At 42.5% G+C, this 19,276-nt stretch overlaps 1 protein-coding gene across 6 annotated transcripts in view; it reads left to right on the plus strand.

The window, feature by feature from the left end:
• The window catches only part of Ryr2 (ryanodine receptor 2), a 605,596-nt gene that overhangs the window by 163,148 nt on the left and 423,172 nt on the right, over positions 1 to 19,276 (plus strand). For all 6 annotated transcript variants that reach the window (XM_047520965.1, XM_047520967.1, XM_047520968.1 and 3 more), the window contains exon 2: positions 6,169 to 6,288. In XM_047520965.1, coding sequence (XP_047376921.1) covers positions 6,169 to 6,288 — 120 coding nt within the window. The remainder of the gene's footprint in view (positions 1 to 6,168; positions 6,289 to 19,276) is intronic.

Here is a 19,276-nt window from a genome sequence, read left to right on the forward strand (position 1 = left end):
GCTTCTCCAGAGTTTTGAAGAGTGTAAGATGAATGATTTTTAGATTGTGTATGCAGAGAGCATTGCTGTAATGAAAGTTTTACTATCTTTCTGTGAAAATAGGGAGAAATAAGGGACCACCTGCTTTTTGCAGTGATCCAGTTGGGCTTTATATTGATGCTGTGGATGTTTATGATATGTAAATTTGTCACAGTTCTGTGTACAGGCTTGGTAATCTTCCTCCAAGATTGCCCTATTTCCTGGTCCATGAAACCATGAAATCACTTATTGGGGTCATATAATACTAGCTTTAATTGGAAATTAAATAGACTCTTACCTTTGCAATTCTAAGAGACTCCACCTGTTGGTGTAGCGGCATGTGTTTATGAACAGTGGGCTCTGCAGTCACTTGGGCAGGATGTTAGTCTTGCCAGGTGCAATGTTAGGTGATGGAGACGTACGGTGAGGGTGACCAACCTGGCCTCTGCTCTCTCACAGCTGCTAGGACCAAGGGACATGTGTGAAGGACCGGAATGTGGCTGTGCAGTTGGAAAGAAGCACTTCCTATGTGAAAGTAACTTACCACTCTCGTGGTTTATAAAGTCTGTTCCTTGTGTTAGAAACCATTTGGGACGTTGACAGGGAACTTCAGTGGGAGATGCTGGGGTACGATACTTAAACACGTCCCTGAGTGCGTCAAAGGCCGCGATGTGAGTGGGAAGGGGTTGAACATCTTTTGTTTGACGTTTACTGTTTACAACAGAAGGGTAGGACCCTGGCATGTGCCACCCCAGGCCCTCCCGTTCCTCTTTCTCTGTTGAACTGACCTTCCTTCTTCCTTCAGGAGACCCGAACCCTTTTTTCCCTTCCCCATTTCTCCTACCTTCCACATGAGAGGGAACATATGACCCATGGCTTTCTGAGGCTGGCTTATTTCACTTAACACAGTGTTCTCAAGTTCCATTCATTTTCCTACAAATGATACCGTTATTCTTTACGGCTGAATAAAACTCCATGGCATGTATACACCACATTTTCTTTGTTCATTCACCCTTTGGCAGGCTCGTTCCATAGTCTGGCTATTGTGAATCTTGCTGCCGTAAACCCGGGCGTGCATGTATCACTGGAGCATGCTGGCTTCAGTTCTTTAGGGAGTGCCGAGTAGTGGTGTAGCTGAGTCCGTGTGGTGGTTCCGTTTGTAGGTTATTTTGTTGATTCATTCACCTATTACTTATTGAGGCTCTCCTGTATGCTGAAATTATTGCTAGATACCGGGGCTAGTTCTGAGAAAAAATATTCAACTTAATAATCAAACATTCCTGAGTACCCAAAGGAGTGCATAAGGACCAACCAAGTAGATTAAAGGAGAGAATACGGTGGCATTCAGGAACACAAAACAAAAGAACGGCCTCGCCTGGTGTGTCAGGGGAGGCTCATGCCTGAAAGGAGGCCCGAATTAAGATTCAAAAGATAAATCAATAAAATAAAGAGCTTGATTGGTGCGTTCTGGCAGCCCTCGCCCCACCAATCTCCTGCTCTGGGCCATCAGATATACCTTTAAAACCCCCGGACATCAGACACCCATTGGCACCACTCTCTTGGGGATCCTCCCTGGGAGCTCTGCTTGCTTTCTTTGTCTTTCTGTTAATCTGATAACTCCTGTCCCTTTGCTCTTACCCTGTGTCTGCGAATTTCATTCTTGGAATTTGCAAGACAAAGAGCCCACTGGCGTGCACGCTCCCTGTTCCGGCTCTAACGTGCCTCATCATGCTGGTCATTCGAGGTTAATTACAGGGTCTGAAATTTTTAAAAGATGAAACAAAAGAATGAGTCAAACCCATTCTTGTAGCATTTAGAGTGTGGACCTGATTTCTTGTGAACCGAGTCTACGTGTGTTTTCCTAGCAAGGTCCGAGAGCGTAAGACACAGGAACTCAAAAAACAAAGAGGGGAGAAGAGTGAAGATTAAGGGTATTTTTCATTTTCCAAAGATGGAAAGAATGATGGTACCCATGTACGTACAAACCTCAGATGCTTGGCTGGCACACAACCAGATGTGAACGCAGGAAATGTGATAGGGCTGAGTGTGGTGGCACAGGCTTGTAATCCTGGTCACTCTGGAGGCTGAGGCAGGAGGATCGCAAGTTCAAGGTCAGCCTCAGCAACTTAGCAAGGCCCTGAGCAACTCAGTGAGACCCTGTCTCAAAATAAAATGGACTGGGGTTTGGCTCCATGGTAAATTGCCCCTGAGTTAAAGCTCCAGTAGCCCCTGCCTGATGTGAATGAGGAGGTTCCATGTTAAGCCAGGTAGCAGAGACTGATTCAGAAGAGGACTCGCAGCCTAAGAAGATGAACCTCAGTCACATCTTCATCCTGCTAACCGAGCAGTGCTGCTCCCTGGGATCTCAGCAGGGTTCATCTTTGTTTTGGGTAGAGCCTAGAGTGTGAGCAGTTTTACCCCGGAGCCCACATCACGTACGCGTTAACCACACCCAGACTCCCACGCGTGGGTCCCAGTAAAGAGGAGACCCGCGTTACTTGTGGCAGCCTCTGACATGTGAGTCTGCGTGCCGCCCGAGAGCCGTCCTTCAGCAGCGTCTGCGTGGAGGTGAATCGTGGACCAGAGGACGTGGCAGGGGTTTGTGTTTTGGCATTTGGCCCAGCAAGCATTTGGGATCTTTTTGTCAGAAAGGAACCCTTGACTTACTGGAATGTAAAATAAAAGGTGCCCCCAGGTCAAGGGGCAGAGGCTTTACCAAGATGTCAGGGTAAACTGTGGTGTTTGAAGCTGAACCCTGACTCCAGGTCGTGAGTGGAGCCTGTCTCCTTGGCTGAGCAGGGATCTCCTGGATGTGGCGCTGGCCCTCTGCTGGCCCCTGTGGGCAAATGTTAAGGCATTTGGGTGAAGGGAAACCGAATAAGTGAGTCAGGATGATCGTAAGTTCAAGACCAGCCTCAGCAACTCAGCGAGGCCCTGAGAAACTTAGACCTGTCTCAGAATAAAATGCCCCAAATTCGGTGGGGTGGTTTAATGTGTTACTTTAATTTATTTCTTTATGTAATCGGAATTTACTTCAAATTGATAAGTGTTTCCACATAAGCTTTAACTTCTGATTGTGTCCAACGTGCAGCAGTGAGGACGGAACCCAGGGCCCCACACGTGCTAGGCAAGTGCTGTGTCCCCAGCAGGTGGATCAGAATGTTCGGCTCTTCCTGATGCTTTCCAAACTCCTGTGAGGGCTACTCCTGTCGACTGGGATCCATATCCTTTCTGGGACCCATCGGGCATCCTAGAGCCTCGGAGTGTGGCCCTGGTTCTTGAGCATTCATTAGAAATACAGCCTCTGTCCCACCCGAGACCTGCAGAATCAAAATATGTGTTCTGGCAAGATCTGTGGGCGGTAGGAAGCAGGCTCCAGATTGAGATGTACTCCCACATGTGACAAGCACAGTGAAAATCAGCCCAGTGTCTAGCAGCAGCCAGGGGCTGAGGGCTTTCAGATCAGGTTTGATGACCTGGTTCCTGGAAACACGTAGGATCAGCCCTCTGTGAGCGAGCAGCTGCTCTGCGCCTGGCTCTCCTCATCCATATGTGTGTGGGTGTCTTCATGTCGCAGGGCGCGGCGAGGATCAAATGAGTGAGAGCCAGGGCGGGCGCACTGTGCCTCTTTCCAAAGCTAGCTTAGTGGCACTGCTCATCCCGTTTGACCTCCAGGTTGACAGTCTGCTGTCCCCAACCTCCTAAGAGGTGTCCTCTTACTCTCATTCCCAAGCTGTCTTTAATGAGTACATTACAGTAATTATTTACTAAGTGGTGTTCAGGGAGTCTCCGCATCTGGTAAAGAACCTTCCCCTCCAGAGTGTCCTCTGTGTGTCGGAGCTGGTTCCACAGGGCGAGTGACACAGGTAGTAAGCCCCTGGGGATGTATTACGGCACAGGCGCACCGGCAGCTTTTCTGCTCTTTCTTGTTACACTGTGCATTCGGAAAACACCATTTGTTTTTATCTTGCAGATGATATAAAGTGCTTTGTGATTTTTTTTATTACAGCCATGCTGAACATGAATTTACATTCATACGTGTTTATATGAAAATCAGGCTTTTTTTTTTTTTTTAGCAAATGACTTTTCAAATAAAATGAATGTTCACTGAAAATTAATGAGCATCTGGAGGGACAATTAGGAGGTGGTTGTTAAACTCTGGGCTTTGCCTGCAGTGGATGCTGGAAGCCAGCTCTCAAGTATTGTAAGGGAAATCAAAGCAAACACAAGGGTTTTAAATGCAGATGAAAGTCACACTCTTCTAACATGGCATTTTCTTTGAGTTAAAAAAAAAAAAGCTTGTTTTCTGCTTTTTAAGATTTATTACATCTCATCACTTCCGCTCTGCTGTTCTACCTTGATGAAGGGTCCACTTGTGTCCATTCTCATTTTGGGTCTAATGAAAAGGATTGGTGGATATATTTATTTCCTTATGTGTATTTGAGTTTGAAACATCAAAATACAAATGGTTAAACATCTTAGGCCCCTGTTATTTGGGACCTATCAAAGTGAGATGTTGTGGTAACATATCTACAGCTCCCATTTATTTAGTATCTATTTAGTGCCACCTGTATGTCATTCTCTAAGTACTTTCTTTCTCTCCATTCCTTTAGAGGTTAGGTAACTTGCCTAATCTTATGACCTAGTGAAACCAGAGTTTTGAGATGAAACACGATTCCCTGCTTCTGACAGGTGGGGTCTTAAAACCACAGGTCTCTGCAGCTGAGAAGTGTCACAGCTCTTGATGGTGGGCCCTGCCCCCAGTGTTGGAGCAGACCCCAGCAGCTCCTTGTCACTTTCTTCTTCTGAGTTCTTGTGAATTTGAAGCATGAACTCCACAGATCAGGATGAGTGGGTGTAACCCTAGGATTTATTGAAGAACAAGAACAGAACTCTGCCAGTGCAAGCGAAGGTTTTCTCTGCCAGAGTGCTTTAATCTAGGGGTTCGTAGAGCACTTGGGTCACTGTGATTGGTCTAAACTTAGACTGATCGGGGTTTGGAAGACGTACCAACGCTATTGGTCCAAGCTCATGCTAATTACGGTGTGGAAAAGTACTAATACTCTTGATCAGCTCTGAATCCTATTTAGATTTGCCTTATTTGCATTTTCTCCTTGGTGGGGGAGCAGGAGGTGGAAATCATTGCTCGTGCACGTTCAGAGGGGAGTCAGCAACTGCAGGTCTGCCTGCATGGAGCGAGTCTGCAGTGGCATCGTGGCCGTGTGCAGGCTGGGCTGCCCAGGCAGTGGGTAGGCTTGCCCTGGCTCACCACAGCTCTGGCCTGCACGCCTCACACCTGCTGTGTCTGCTCCGCGTGGCCCTGGGCGGCACTTGCCACCCGCACGCCAGCCCACCCAGACGTGTCCTGCTTCTCAGCAGGCACCAGTGGGCTGGGCACCGGGAGGAGCTGCGTCGCCAGGACATGGAGAGTGAGGATGGGAATCAGAGCCTGCTAGTGCTCAGGTCTGTGCTCCTTGCAGTGTTTTGCGCTGCTGGTTCCGAGTCACCCAGTGCATCCTATTTTACCCCTGTGCAGCTTTTCCTGTGATCCTGCTTCACGAATTGGAAGCTAGTGCTGTATTTCAGAGGACCAAACTAGCAAATCGCCTCTCTCTACATTTTTAAGCAGCCCAGGATCATTTCAAATATGATCAAGCAACCAATGCACGGTTGAGCGAAGACTTTCATGTCAATGTGAACCCAGAAATTCAGTTACCCACTTTTTTCCTGTGTTAGCTGTGAATGACATGTGTGCCTACTTGCAGAATCTGTTCCATTCTTGATGATACTTGATATCCTAGAAATACGTCAGAGAACTTCTTGGCAATTCTGATGATTCAAATTGTGCTTAAGAGTACTAACAGGAAAATCCTATATCTTGTTATTACCGTGCCGATTGCCTCTGGCGATCAGTAACAACAACCAGAAAACTATTGATGACTTTGAATGGTAATCCCATTTCTCTTCCACCCAGTTACCTTTCTGCACATAAAAAGGGCTTTGGGAATTGAGTCTGTATTTTATTTTTTTTTGGACAGTTCTTACATTTGGCTGATTGTTAAAAAATGCATCAAAATCATGTTTTTCTGGATCTGATTGAGACTCATCATGTCCAATCTCACTTTTTCTTCTGTTTCTCCCCCTTTGCAGGATGATGAAGTGGTTCTGCAGTGTACCGCAACCATCCACAAAGAACAACAGAAACTATGTTTGGCGGCAGAAGGATTTGGCAACAGACTTTGTTTCTTAGAGTCCACTTCCAATTCCAAGGTAGGATGGAGCCTTTAAGGGCTGTTCACACAGTCAAGTTTCACTTGTGGCATTTACGAGTTTTCTATTATTTTCTGTGGAACACACATAAAATTAGAAAATGCTTTCACTCGTCAGTATGGAAAATCTGAGTTCAACCTCTCCAAGATACAATTGTTAGCAAGTATAGACAAAGTCCTTGCCCCGTGAAGTTTATTGTAGTGGAGAAGTAAATAAGTGATGTGATTCCTGAATGGTTAGGGCTAGGAAGGAAAACAGAGTAGCAGAGGAGGACTGGCTCTCATACACAGTGTTTCAGAAAGGCCTTTTGGAGACAGTGACATTTGAACAGAGTGCCATCAAATGAGAAAATGAACAGTTCTAAGTTCTGGAACCTTCCACAAGGAGGAACCAGGTAATGCAAGGCTGGTAGGAATGCACATGCAGTGTGTTTAAGAAGTACCGTGAATCAAGAGCTAGTGGTGGCCCCTGAGGTCTCCAAGGGACCAGTCTTGGATGGGCTTCCAGGCCATGGTTAGGAGTTCAGGTTTCTTCCTACTGTGAAGGGAGGTCGTAGTGGTGGTGGATTTTGGTTTGGTATTTGAAGGATTATTTTGGCTCCAACATGGATTTGAGGCTGCATTGAGGACAAGAGAAGAGGAGGCTCATTGGGAGGAGCTTGCTGCAGCGGGTGGGAGCCAGCTCTTCCTCCGACTGGAAGCGTTGGCAGTGGTGAGACGTGGGTAGGTGGGGAACAGGCTGTGAGGACATGCTGGGTTTGCTGACAGATCAGATGGGCAGAGGAAGGGAAGGAGAGGAAGCGAGGGTGTCTCTAGGGGTAGGAAATCAATGAGGAAACAGTCCATATAATATTTTGTTTAGCACTCCACAGTTTGCGTAGTATTTGGACATGCAAGATCTCATTTAATTGGCCCTGTAAGATAAGTTTTCACTGTCGTCATAGTCACTGTGCAGATCAGAACAGGGAGCTAGCAGAGGCCAAGGACTGAGCTTACCTGCTCAGGGTGACCTCAGGCAACGGGTTCTCATGCTTGTGCCTGGGTCTTCAACTTCACACCCTCGGTTTAGTCTGTCTGCCACCGAACCTCTTGGGTTGTTCTGTGAAATCATATTGAGTAATATGTATATGTACACCCTCAGTTTATTCTAGCAATGTATGCTAAATAACATTATAATAGTTTGTAGCAAAACATTGTGTATCTTCTAGCCCTACTTAGATTTCAGTTTAACAAGGTTTTGGGGGAACATTCCCTTGGTACAACTTAATGGTGATAGGATGGGTTATGAAAAGTACTCCTTAAGAAATTGTTAGTCATTTTGTTGTGGTGTTTTCTTTGTGGTTGCTGATATCTCCGTGGTGGCTAGAAGCAGGCCGATGTCCGCAGGAAGCTGGCGTTTGACTCTCCGCTGCACGCTGGACGCTAGGCTAGCTGCCGCTCCGGCTGCAGTGCCGAGCATGACACCCTGGGTTCTGTGGTGGGGGCCTCACCTGGTGCTTAGGCTTTGACTCGGGACTAGACATCCGTTTAAACTGCCTACTTCCTGGCAAGGACACTTGACCATGCAGTTGTCGCTGATGACCTAGTGGTCTGAGTATTTTAACCCTTCTTATTTTCATGCTGTCTTGTACTTTTTTTGATTTATCTGAAGATTTGCATTTGGCATGAGAGAAGTAGATGATAAGACTGTTTTTAAAGTTCTTACACGGGCTCGGGGTTTGACTCAGGGCCAGAGCACTTGCCTACAATGTGTGAGGCTGTTGGTTCAGTCCCTGGTACTGCCAAGGAAAAAAAAAGACAAAGCAGCGGGTTGGGCGGAGTTGTTAGAGTGCAGGCTCTCCCTTCTCTCCGCCCCCCGGATTGCTCCCCCACCCCACCCCACCCCACTGGTGGTCTCATCTCCTTTTGTCTTTTGCTCACCTGACTTAGCTGCCCTTCCTGCACTTCTCTACCTGATGAAACACTGCTTGTACCCAAAGCCTGTCTCAGATATTTGCTTCTGGGTTACTTTTTCTGAAGGCCATAGTTCTCTACTTTTTTTCCCCCCTAGTACTGGAGAATAAACTTAGGGTGCTTAACCACTGAGTCACATTTCCCGGTTCTTTTTATTTTTTATGTTGAGACAAGGTCTCACTACATTGCTGAGGCTGACCTTGAACTTGGAATCCTCCTGCCTCAGCCTCCTAAGCTACTGGTATTATAGGTGTGGGACACTGTGCCCAGCAGTTACCTGTTTAAGTGCTTTGCTGATGTCCATGATGGGCCTTCAGGAATAGCCAGGTAACCTCTGCACTGCTGGCCATGCTGGGTACACAGGGATGCTCCTCCCAGGCCACACATCCCTCTATACTCCTGAGGATCAGACACATCTAATTGATCTTTTATCTTAGAACTAATACATTTGAATGGATTATTAAGTTTGAAAGGGAATCAGTTATCTTTAGGCTGATTACATATTTTTTTCTAAGATAAGACTTTGAATATTTTGTAATAGTCAAAATTCTACATCTCAGTTCATCTTTTAAATACGTAAACCTGGGTAAAGCTGAATGTATCTGGATTTGACATTGGTTGAAAATGGAATGTTGCCTTTAGTTATTTGTTTTTCAAATTGATGTCTCCTATATTTATCTTAAAGGTAGGAGAACAGAGCATTATTGTCAGTAACTAGTCAAATACTGTAAATTACACATGTGCTCCTGGAAACAGTCCTAGGAATACCTTAAGCCACAGAATTGTTTGTTATTTGTTCAGACTGATCTTTACCTGCCAGAGGATAGTTCATAATTGTGGAATCCAAGGACCTGAGAAAATGGAAACATTAAATCTGAGGACACGTGTAGATGAGTTATACCTAATGCATAACTATGGTTATTTAATGTGGGCCTCTGTAATGGTTGACTTCTCATATTTGTCTCTATTTGAGAACTGAGAAGTTGGGCTTTTTGATTTTTAGGAATGAGTGACCTTGAGGCTGATTCACCTTGTCATTGTTAAAAATCAAGTCAGGAATGGGAAGGAACCAGGGAGGCAGTGTCCTTAGTCTCTGAATCCCCATGTAAAGGCAGACAGCGCCACCAAGACAGTAAAACCCCAGACCTCAGACCATACATAATCCAAAGTAAACCTGGGGGGTGGGCAAAGGAACTGTGGTCAGGGAGGGTGTTTCTGGAGCCATCTTGGTCCTATAGGCTTTTATAGTTAACCAGATAAAGCTCAGTTCCAGGCAAAGCCCTGCTGGAGAAGGGGGGGTGGGAATAGAATATGGAGTGGGTGGGGGAGGGGCAAGGGTAGAGAAGGACCAGGTAGAAGTCCCAGGGGGAGGGGCAGAACCAGTAAGTTCATGACGCCAGGAGTCTCCTTTCTACCACTCAGGGAGAACTGTGGGGCCAGGAGCTCCAGAGCCACAGTGCTAGGGCCCTAGCTAAGCCCCCGCCATTAGGAGCAGAGAAATGGTACTTCAGTTTTTATTCATTAGCTTGGCATTCCTTTATTGCCCACTGATACTGTAATTTGGTAAATGCATATATAATCATATATCATCATGTATGATCCGTAACATGTAAGTGCAGTAGTCCAGTTTATATGCATTTATATAATTTATGATTTTTAATATGATTTACACATATATAATCTCAGATGTAAAAGAGTAAGGTACAGAATAACATCCATAAGCAATACAGTTTTACCAGATAAACTTAAGGCTAGGCACCGAATGTTTCAAAATGGGCTAAAAGAAATTCAGAAAATCAGAGACGATGTGAAAGAATAACATTAATTATAAACTTGAGATGAGTAACAACGTTGGAAGAGAGCTGAAAGACAACAGGAGTAAATTATAAATTAAAGAAAAACTAATTTTAGCAGTAGAGACTGATCTTGATGGAGCATACAAACCTACAGGTAAGGTCTCCAGAGAAACAGAAGACAGAGAAGTGAAAACCCCTAGAAATCCAAAGGCAATGAGGAGTAGGTGGAAAAGACACGGGAGGACACGTTAGGCCCAGCGACCACGACGGGGCTGCCAGCTCCGTGCAGCCCAGAAGCCTCAGCAGAGCGGCAGCGGCTGGGCCTGTCAGAGTGTGGGCTGCAAGCAGCAGCCTGGGGGTCCTGAGGCCCTGGAGCCCAGCTGTCCCGACCTGTCACCCTATAGATCCCACTGCAGAGACCCATTCCACCCAGCAGGCAGCCCTATCAGGACCTCAACCTCCAGCTTCCTGGACCTGCCCCAAGAAAATGGAAGTGGGGTTCAAGCTGATTGGAAGTCGGGACTCCAGAGCTGACCAGTCGATTAATACATTTCCAACCCTCATTAGCATGCATTTGGACCAATAGCAGTCACCCAAGTGCTGTGTAAACCCCCAGACTAGCATACTCAGGTTTATATATGGCAACCGGGTAGTCAAGTGTCCTTGCCAGGAAGTTGGCAGTTTAAACAGGCGACTAGTCCTGAGTCTAGTGGATGATGGATCATGGTTGTTGATGGATCTTTATTTTATTTATTTGTTTATATGCGGTGCTGAGAATTGAAACCAGTGCTAGGCAAGCACTCTACCACTGAGCTACAACCCCAGCCTAAACTCAGGGGTTTTATGGTGTTCTCTGCAAGAACTCTGCTTCTGCTCTTGGCCCTCAACTGGTCCTGCTCTTACCCTCACTCACCGAGGTTTGCGGATTTCATTCTTCATATTCATCAATCGGGATAAAAGAGTTTGTTTGAGGGTGAACTGCTGGGTCTGCGGTGACCCTGGAGGGCTTGCCTGCCTCTGAAGGCTGTCAGGCCTCTCCCCTGCAGAGGCCTGTTCCTTCCACAGACCTTATCTGCCAGTGGACGCGGAGGAACTCCTGCGTTACCTGGCAGCAGAAGCAGGGAATCAAATTTCCTCTCAAAACTTCAATTCCAACTGGAAGAAAATGTGCAGAAGAATTGTGGTGAAGGCCCAGAGAAAACCTGGGGCCTGTCATCTCTGAGCCCAAGCTGTGTTCTAGAAAAGATGCAAACTTCTTACAGAGGAAACAAATCCTTTGAATTCAGGCAAAAATGCAAGTCATTTTTAAGGGAAGAAAATCCATGTGTTATCTGCCTTTTCAATGACCATGCTTCCCACTGAAAGAAAATGCAGTAATGGATCCTCTTTCCTTGGGCTTCTCAAACATGTCGACAAAGTTCCCCAAAGGGTTATGAACGTGGACTCAAGTAGAGATGGTGTTACCCTGAGCTGTCCCGTGGGAATTGCCTCAGAGTGAGCAGGCATGGAGACCAGCCCACAGTGTAGGGGAGAGTCGGGGCTGTCCCTCTGCTCTGGGGGTACAGTCATCGCAGTTACCCAGAAGTGGGAGAAGGATGGGAGAGTTTGGAACAACTACCCTCAAGTTTCTGATCACCGTATGGGTCCTGAGCAAAAGTGAATGGTGGAACTGTACCTGGGAGACAAGGGAGAAGTGAGGAGTCATTAGATTGTTGCAGTTTTGCCCATAGAACTGATAAATGAGTAACCAAAGACATAGGGACCTGAAAGTGTTATTTGAAGATACCGGTATTTGGGAAGCCAGTTCCTCAACACAAGATATTTGTACCTTCACTCCCTGCCTTCTTCCATGAGTGAGGCACATACCTAATGACATATATACAAGACCATTTTAAATAAAAGTGAAATGATCTGTTTAGTCCTTTAAAGTAAAATGCATTTTAACAATGTAAGAAATGAGGCTAAAGTATATTGATCATACAAATAATGGTAAGCCGACTTGACTTGCCTATTAAAATAAGAACTTAAAAGTTTAAGCTTCATTAACAAAGCTAAACCTGACACGATACTAAAACAGGTTCAGAAAGGTCCTAATCAAAGGATAGACAAGCACATACCAAGAAATGCAAGTAAAATGAAAGCCAGTGTCTGACGCTCCTTATTTGTCAAATTTTTAACTTAAAGACTTTGAGAGACAAGAATGTTTTACAATGCTAAAGGGTTCACCTCTCAATGAAGATGGAATAGTTATGACTCATAATGAACAGCCTTTACAAAGAGACTCGGGAGTTGCAAGGAGGGACAGACACACAGCTACAACTCGTTTGAAACAGAAAAAACACCAAGTGAGACGCTCAGCCAGACACACAGCTACAACTCGTTTGAAACAGAAAAAACACCAAGTGAGACGCTCAGCAGGACCCATGAGATGGATCTCTGAGATGTGTCCACATCTGAATCTCAGAACCAGAAGGTGAGCTTCCAGAAAGTTCACTGGTACCAGTGGGGATAGGGACCACATTTTAGACTTCAGAGTGGCAATAATAAAAACACGATCCTAAAGGAATAAAACTAGAAATTAATTTTTAAAAAAAGCAAAACAAAAAAATCCCACATCTCCTGAAAACCACCATCCCCCCAACACAAAAACACCTTTCTACCTAAAAATGACAAACTACAGTGCTAAATATATCCTGGGTCAAGGGAAAAATGTAAAATAAAATGGAAGAGATTCTTGAACATCATAACACATACATGATATTTTAGAATGTGAGATACCACAAAAGAAGTTAAGCTATAGAATGGAATGCACATATTATGAAAAGTAAAAAAAAAAAATATTAAAATAGCAAGTAGAAAACTAGCCGAAGGACAACAAATAAGTAAAAGTAGGCAGGAGGGAACTAATAAAGTTAATTGATGAGTTAATCTTAAAAATTGATTCTTTGAAGAAAAAAAAAAAGTCAGTGGATGAACCACTAATCAAAAGGAAGAAGGGACAAAGGTTCAAATGTTAAAAGTTACACATGGGTCAAGGAAGGGTAATGGATCAAATTAGAGGAGATTAAATCATGGACATTTGCCTAATTATATACAAATGAATTTTAAACTCTTCATGAAATGAATACTTTCTGGAAATATTAAATTTTCTACAGAAACTCCAAATAGGTTGATTACCAAAAAACTGAGAGAGTTCCCTGACGAGTCATGCACCAGCATTAAGTAACCCCTGTTTAACTGTGTTATGTAAATTATTCCAAAGCATAACCCAATAATTTGGAAGATTAGTTTATTCCAAAATTTATTTTATGAAGTATTACATGGATTTCAAAATATGAAAAAAATGATTTTTCAAAGAGAATCTGTAGATCAATTCACATTGATCCCCAAATCTGAGGAAAATAAATAAAGAAACAAATGTTACATCAAAACCTGTATCATATACAGAACACTAGAAAAGAAATTGAAGGCCTTAGAAGATGGAAAGACTTCCCATACTCCTGGATAGGCAGAATTAATAAAGTCAAAATGGCCATAGTACCAAAAGAGTTACACAGAATTAATGCAATTCTATTAAAATCCTAATAATATCCTTCATAGATCTAGAAAAAGCAATCATGAAATTCATTTGGAAAAATGTGAGACCCAGAGTAGCCAAAGCAATCCTTAGCATGAAGAGTAAAGTAGTAGGCATCACAATACCAGAACTTAAATACTACAGAGCCATAGTAACAAAAATGGCATGATACTGGCACCAAAACAAGCACATAGACCGATGGTTCAGAGTAGAAGACATAGCCAAACCCACATAAATACAGTTATTTATCTTGTACTAGACAAAGGCACCAAAAAATATTCACTGGAGAAAAGATAGCCTATTCAACAAATGGTGTGGGAAAACTGGAAATCCATATGTAACAAAATGAAATTAAACCTCTCTCACCTGCACAAAACTCAACTCAAAGTGGATCAAAGACTTAGGCCGTAGAACAGAGACCCTGCACCTAATAGAAGAATAAGGAGGTCAGAATCTTCACCCTGTCCGCCTAGGCTCTGACTTCCTTAACAAGACTCCTAAAGTGCAAGAAGTAAAATCAAGAATCAATAAATGGGATGGATTCACAAACTAAAAAGCTTCTTCTCAACAAAGGAAACAATAACATGAAGAGAGAGCCTATAGAATGGAAAAAAATCTTTACCACATATACATCAGAGCATTAATTGCAGGATATATAAAGAACTCAAAAAATTTAACACCAAAAAACCAAATAACCCAATCAATAAATGGGCTAAAGAACTGAACAGACAGTTTATAGAAGAAGAAATACAATCGATCCACAAGTACTTGAGAAAATGTTCAACATCTCTAGCAATTAGAGAAATGCAAATCAAAACTATTCTAAGAGTTCATCTCACTCTAATCAGAATGGCAATTATCAAGGATACAAGCAATGATAAATGTTGGCAAGGATGTGGGGAAAAGGTACACTCATGCATTGCTGGTGGGACTACAAATTGGTACCTGCACATTGGTACAACCATTCCGGAAGGCGGTATGGAGATTTCTCCAAAAACTTGGAATGGAACCACCATTTGACCCAGTTATCCCACTCCTCGGTTTATACCCAAAGGACTTAAAATCAGCATATTACAGTGATGCAGCCACATCAATGTTTATAGCAGCTCAATTCACAATAATTAAACTATGGAACCAACCTAGATGCCCTTCAACAGATGAATAGATAAAGAAAATATGGTATATATACACGATGGAATATTACTCAACCTTTAAAAAGAATGAAAAGTTATGGCATTTGCTGGTAAATGGACGGAGCTGGAGAATATCATGCTAAGTGAAATAAGCCACGCCCAAAAATCCAAAGGTCAAATTTTTTCTCTGATATGCAGATGTTAACTCATGATAAGGGGGTGGGGCTAGGGAAGAACAGAGTTAATTTAGATTAGGTAGAGGGGAGTGAAGGGAGGGGAGTAGGAAAGATAATAGATTGAATCTGACATTATTACCCTATGTGTATATATGATGACAAGACTGGAGGGATTCTATGTCATGTATAACCAGACGAATGAGAAGTTACACTCCATTTATATATGATGTATGAGAACGCATCCTACTGTCATGTTTAACTAGTGAAAACTAGTTTAAAAATACCTGTATCATAACCAGTGAAGTTTGGAATTCAGGAGTAGCTCAGTACTGTAAATCCATTAATATAATTCTTGGCATTTGCAAAGATGAAGAAAAATTCCCTTCAACCTTTCCTTAGGTGGGAAAAGTCACTGGACAAAATTCAAGTTATGTTTAAATTTAAAAAATATCAGAAGAGGAATTGATAACATCTATTTAATGTTATGTTATAGGTGCCCACTGAGGTGCATGCAAACACACACTTCATTTCAAAAGTGGGCACCTTGCTTAAAGCGAAGCACTAGTGGTAGTCAGGTGTCAGTCGGGATGTCTGGTCTGTCCTCTCTGTGTCTGTATTAGTCCACACAGTAGAGACTGAATATTGGATAAGAAGAGGTAAAACTATTTCTAATAGTGGATGATTTCATTATATATCTAACAGTCTTAAAAGAATCAAGGAGGGTTGGGGATATAGCTCAGTTGGTAGGCCCTGGGTTCAATCCACAGCACCACACAAAAAATAAATAATCAAGGAATAAATTATGAAAATGGGTTTATGAAATCCATGAAGAAGCAGCTTATAAAATCAGTGTAACAGTAGCTTTTATATATGCAGACCGTGTATACTAACTCTCATGTATGTTAGAATGTAAATGTATGTGGAATGATATTTAATACACACAACACAAACTCAAGTTTTCCTTAAAATAGAATGAAGACCAGTAATAGTCTTAGGCCAATCATTTGCCAATGGTCATTAAATTTCAATGTTATTCATACTCATTTGCTATTTTTGGTAGGAATATTATGAATAGATTACATTTAAATCACACATGTATGTGCTATCAACTAAATCTCCATATATGTGTTACATTGGTACATTTATGAGGACTGAAGATTAGAAGTCCTGTTATTGGGGTTTTTTTGTGGTGTATTTTTAAAGTTCAAATTGCATCCAAGGGTTACATGAAGATATTTGTCTTTATATTGAAAATCATGTTTTAGTCCTAGAAACCTTTGCTCTTGAAATAGAAAATATAATTTTACCTTATTTATGTTGATTTCATTACTGCTCCTTAAAAATGGATAAAGTTTGGAAGAGTGTGATACAATAAAGTCATGAGTTACTTACTTCTGAAGAGTAAATAATCAATGCGTCTGTGTTCCTGAGGGACTGGTGTTGACATTTTGCAGCCCATTTTCCTGTGGGGCACACGTTTCTAAACGTAGACATCCACACTGCACCCATTGGCTCCGGGGAGGGTGAAGGAACGTGCCCCGGGCTGGCTGGCTTCGCTCTGACCAGCCGTCACGGTGGGAAAGTGGCATTCCTGGCCACCGCAGCCCCGGATGATGGGCTTTGCCAGGACAAAGCACAGTATGGCTTTTCCTCTCTCCTTTTCACTTGTAATCACTTTCTGATCAGTGAGATATTCAGTTAAGTGGGATAATTGCTGATTAACCTAATGTTCCTTCAGTAATGTTCAGTTTATTCGAGGATTTTAACTTGGGTTAGATCAAGAAATGACTCATAGTTAATGTTACATCTTTATAATCAAGTCTACTTGATTGAGTTAGCAAATTTAGCAAATTTAAGACAAAACATGTAGTTTTTTTTTTTTTTTAAGCAGGTAGAGGAGAATAACTGTAATAAACTCAAATGACCCAGCCTAGCTTGAGCGCCCTTTTTAAGGGTCAGGGCTGTTGGTTGAAACAATGACCAAAAGAAGAACGGGCCAGATTTGACTGCCTGTGCAGTTCTGTGAAGGACAGTATTTGGTGTGGTGGTTTCTGTGGGACTAATTCATTTGGCATTTAGTGCGTGGCCAGGTGCGGCGGGTGATATCAAGCAGTGGTTGCTATTGACCCTTTCGTGAGATGCTCTGTACTGTTGAACTTGGCCGTTTTCAGCAGCCATAAAACTCAGGGCCATGCACACTTCAAAAACAATGAAATATCTGATTCTGTGCTCAATTCCAAATTCTACCTGATGACTATCTAAACAGAATTCTTAAGTGCCTCGAAAGGATTATCACGGAAATTTAAAACTGAAGGGAAGATTGCAAAACTGGAAAGGGCCGCAGAAGGTAGCAGCAAAGCTCCTGGAAAGTCAGGCTTCCACAGGGGAAGCGTTTGGGAAACGCTTCCGTCCAAAGTCACAGTGCATTAAGAGTCACATAGTACCCCTCCCCCAGAGGACTCCAACTAAACAGAAGACTCTTCTTGATTAATGAGCTGATTGTGATTAAGTGTAGTTTTCTGATGTTTGTGGTTTCAGGGCAGAAATATGGGAGGATCGGTGAGAGTTGTTTCACGTCAAGAGTTCAGTGATTCTGTGTGTAAGACTGGTCCACATCCACCGTGTGATAAAACAATGTGAGTGGTTTTTATCAGGCTTCCAGAATGGAAGTTGGCCCTGTGAACTTCTTCACAGCCAGGCCAAGAACTTTTTCATTTCTTCCCATTTCTATGGACTCACTTTAATTAAAAGTATTTCTTGCCGTCATGGGACATGATAGAGAATATTTTATCTTCAGTGACTTCTCATCTCAGGATATTATTCACCCCACCATAAATAATGCATTAGCATATTAATGATGCATAATAGTTGTGCTATTCCAGATGAACGGCTCTTCTTGTTCAAGTGAGAATTTTTGAATAATAAAAATGTCAGTATAAGATAAATGCTAGATGATGTAAGAAAGACTCACTTGAAAGACAAAGTTTACAAAACATGTTAAATGTCAGATCTTGTTTCTCCTTATGTTTCCACTAAAGTTTAACTGAAACAAAGTATAATTCTAGGAAAATATTAGCATTATTATTTTAGCTTTCATAGGATTTTGCTTATGCAGAAGGAAGAAAAAAAGGAAGACCGCTGGTTTTGAAAAATAAGATAAATTATCAATAAGCATATTTGTTTCTCAATGCCCTTGTATTTCAATCAGATAATTTATTATTGATTTGCTGATATTTTGAGAGGAAGACAAAATTGGGTGGTAGTTCTGGTTGAAGGAAAATACCCCAGTGGTGTATGAATATCTAGTCCATGCAGAATAAGCAATTTCGTACATAGCAATCCGATCAATCAGAAGAGTTATAAGAATATCTGTTGTTATTTTGGGGGTGGGCACATTATTACATTGGACCAGAATGCAGCCATTTATTCAGTTACAATTTATTTGTTATGTAGAAACAATTCTTTTTTAAAAAAAATTTTAGATGTTGATAGACCTTTATTTATTTTTTATTTATATGTGGTACTGAGGATTGAACCCAGTGCCTCACACGTGCTAGGCAAGTGCTCTGCCACTGAACCACAACCCCAGCCCCTAGAAATGAGTTTTGCTAGTATTTCAAACATGCACTGATGCTGCCACTCAGGTTCAAACATCAGTTCATCGGCTGGAACAAATGTCATTTGCTGAGGGTGTTGATCCTGGGGCACTGCATGTGGTGGAGGCAGGAAGTCAATGAGAACTCTGTACCTCCTGTTCAGTTTTGCTGTAAACCCGCAAATGATGTAAAAGATGAATTTCACTTGAATCACAAACCAGGCAACCAACAAAGATTTCTGAATGTTCATCAGTAGAGAAATTGCTACTTAAATTACAGTGTATTCAAGTGATGCTCCACTGCAGGAGGAAATCATGAGCACATGTATCAATGACAGTCAACTCCAGGAACTGACTAGTGTGCAAAAATAAGTCAAATTGCAGATGGATGTATACACCATGATCCCATTGTTGTTACATTAAATCATGCTATGTGAAATAAGCCAATCCGAAAAAAACAAAGGCCAAATGTTTACCCTGATAAGTGGATGGTGAAATATAGTGGTGAAGGGGGTTGAGAGAAGAATGGAGGAACTTTAGGTTACATAGAGGGAAATGAGAGGGAGGAGGGGGTTATAAAATGGTAGACTGAGACAGACATCATTACTGTATGTACATGTATGATTACGTGAGTGGTATGAATCTATTTCATGCACAACCATAGAAACAAAAAGATGTACCCCATTTGTGTACAATGAATCAAAATGCAGTCTGTAAAAAAAAAAAATTCAGAATAGTTCTATATAAGCCATTAGAATG

The sequence above is a fragment of the Sciurus carolinensis genome, chromosome 12 (assembly GCF_902686445.1).
Source record: "Sciurus carolinensis chromosome 12, mSciCar1.2, whole genome shotgun sequence".
Classification (NCBI taxonomy): domain Eukaryota; kingdom Metazoa; phylum Chordata; class Mammalia; order Rodentia; family Sciuridae; genus Sciurus; species Sciurus carolinensis.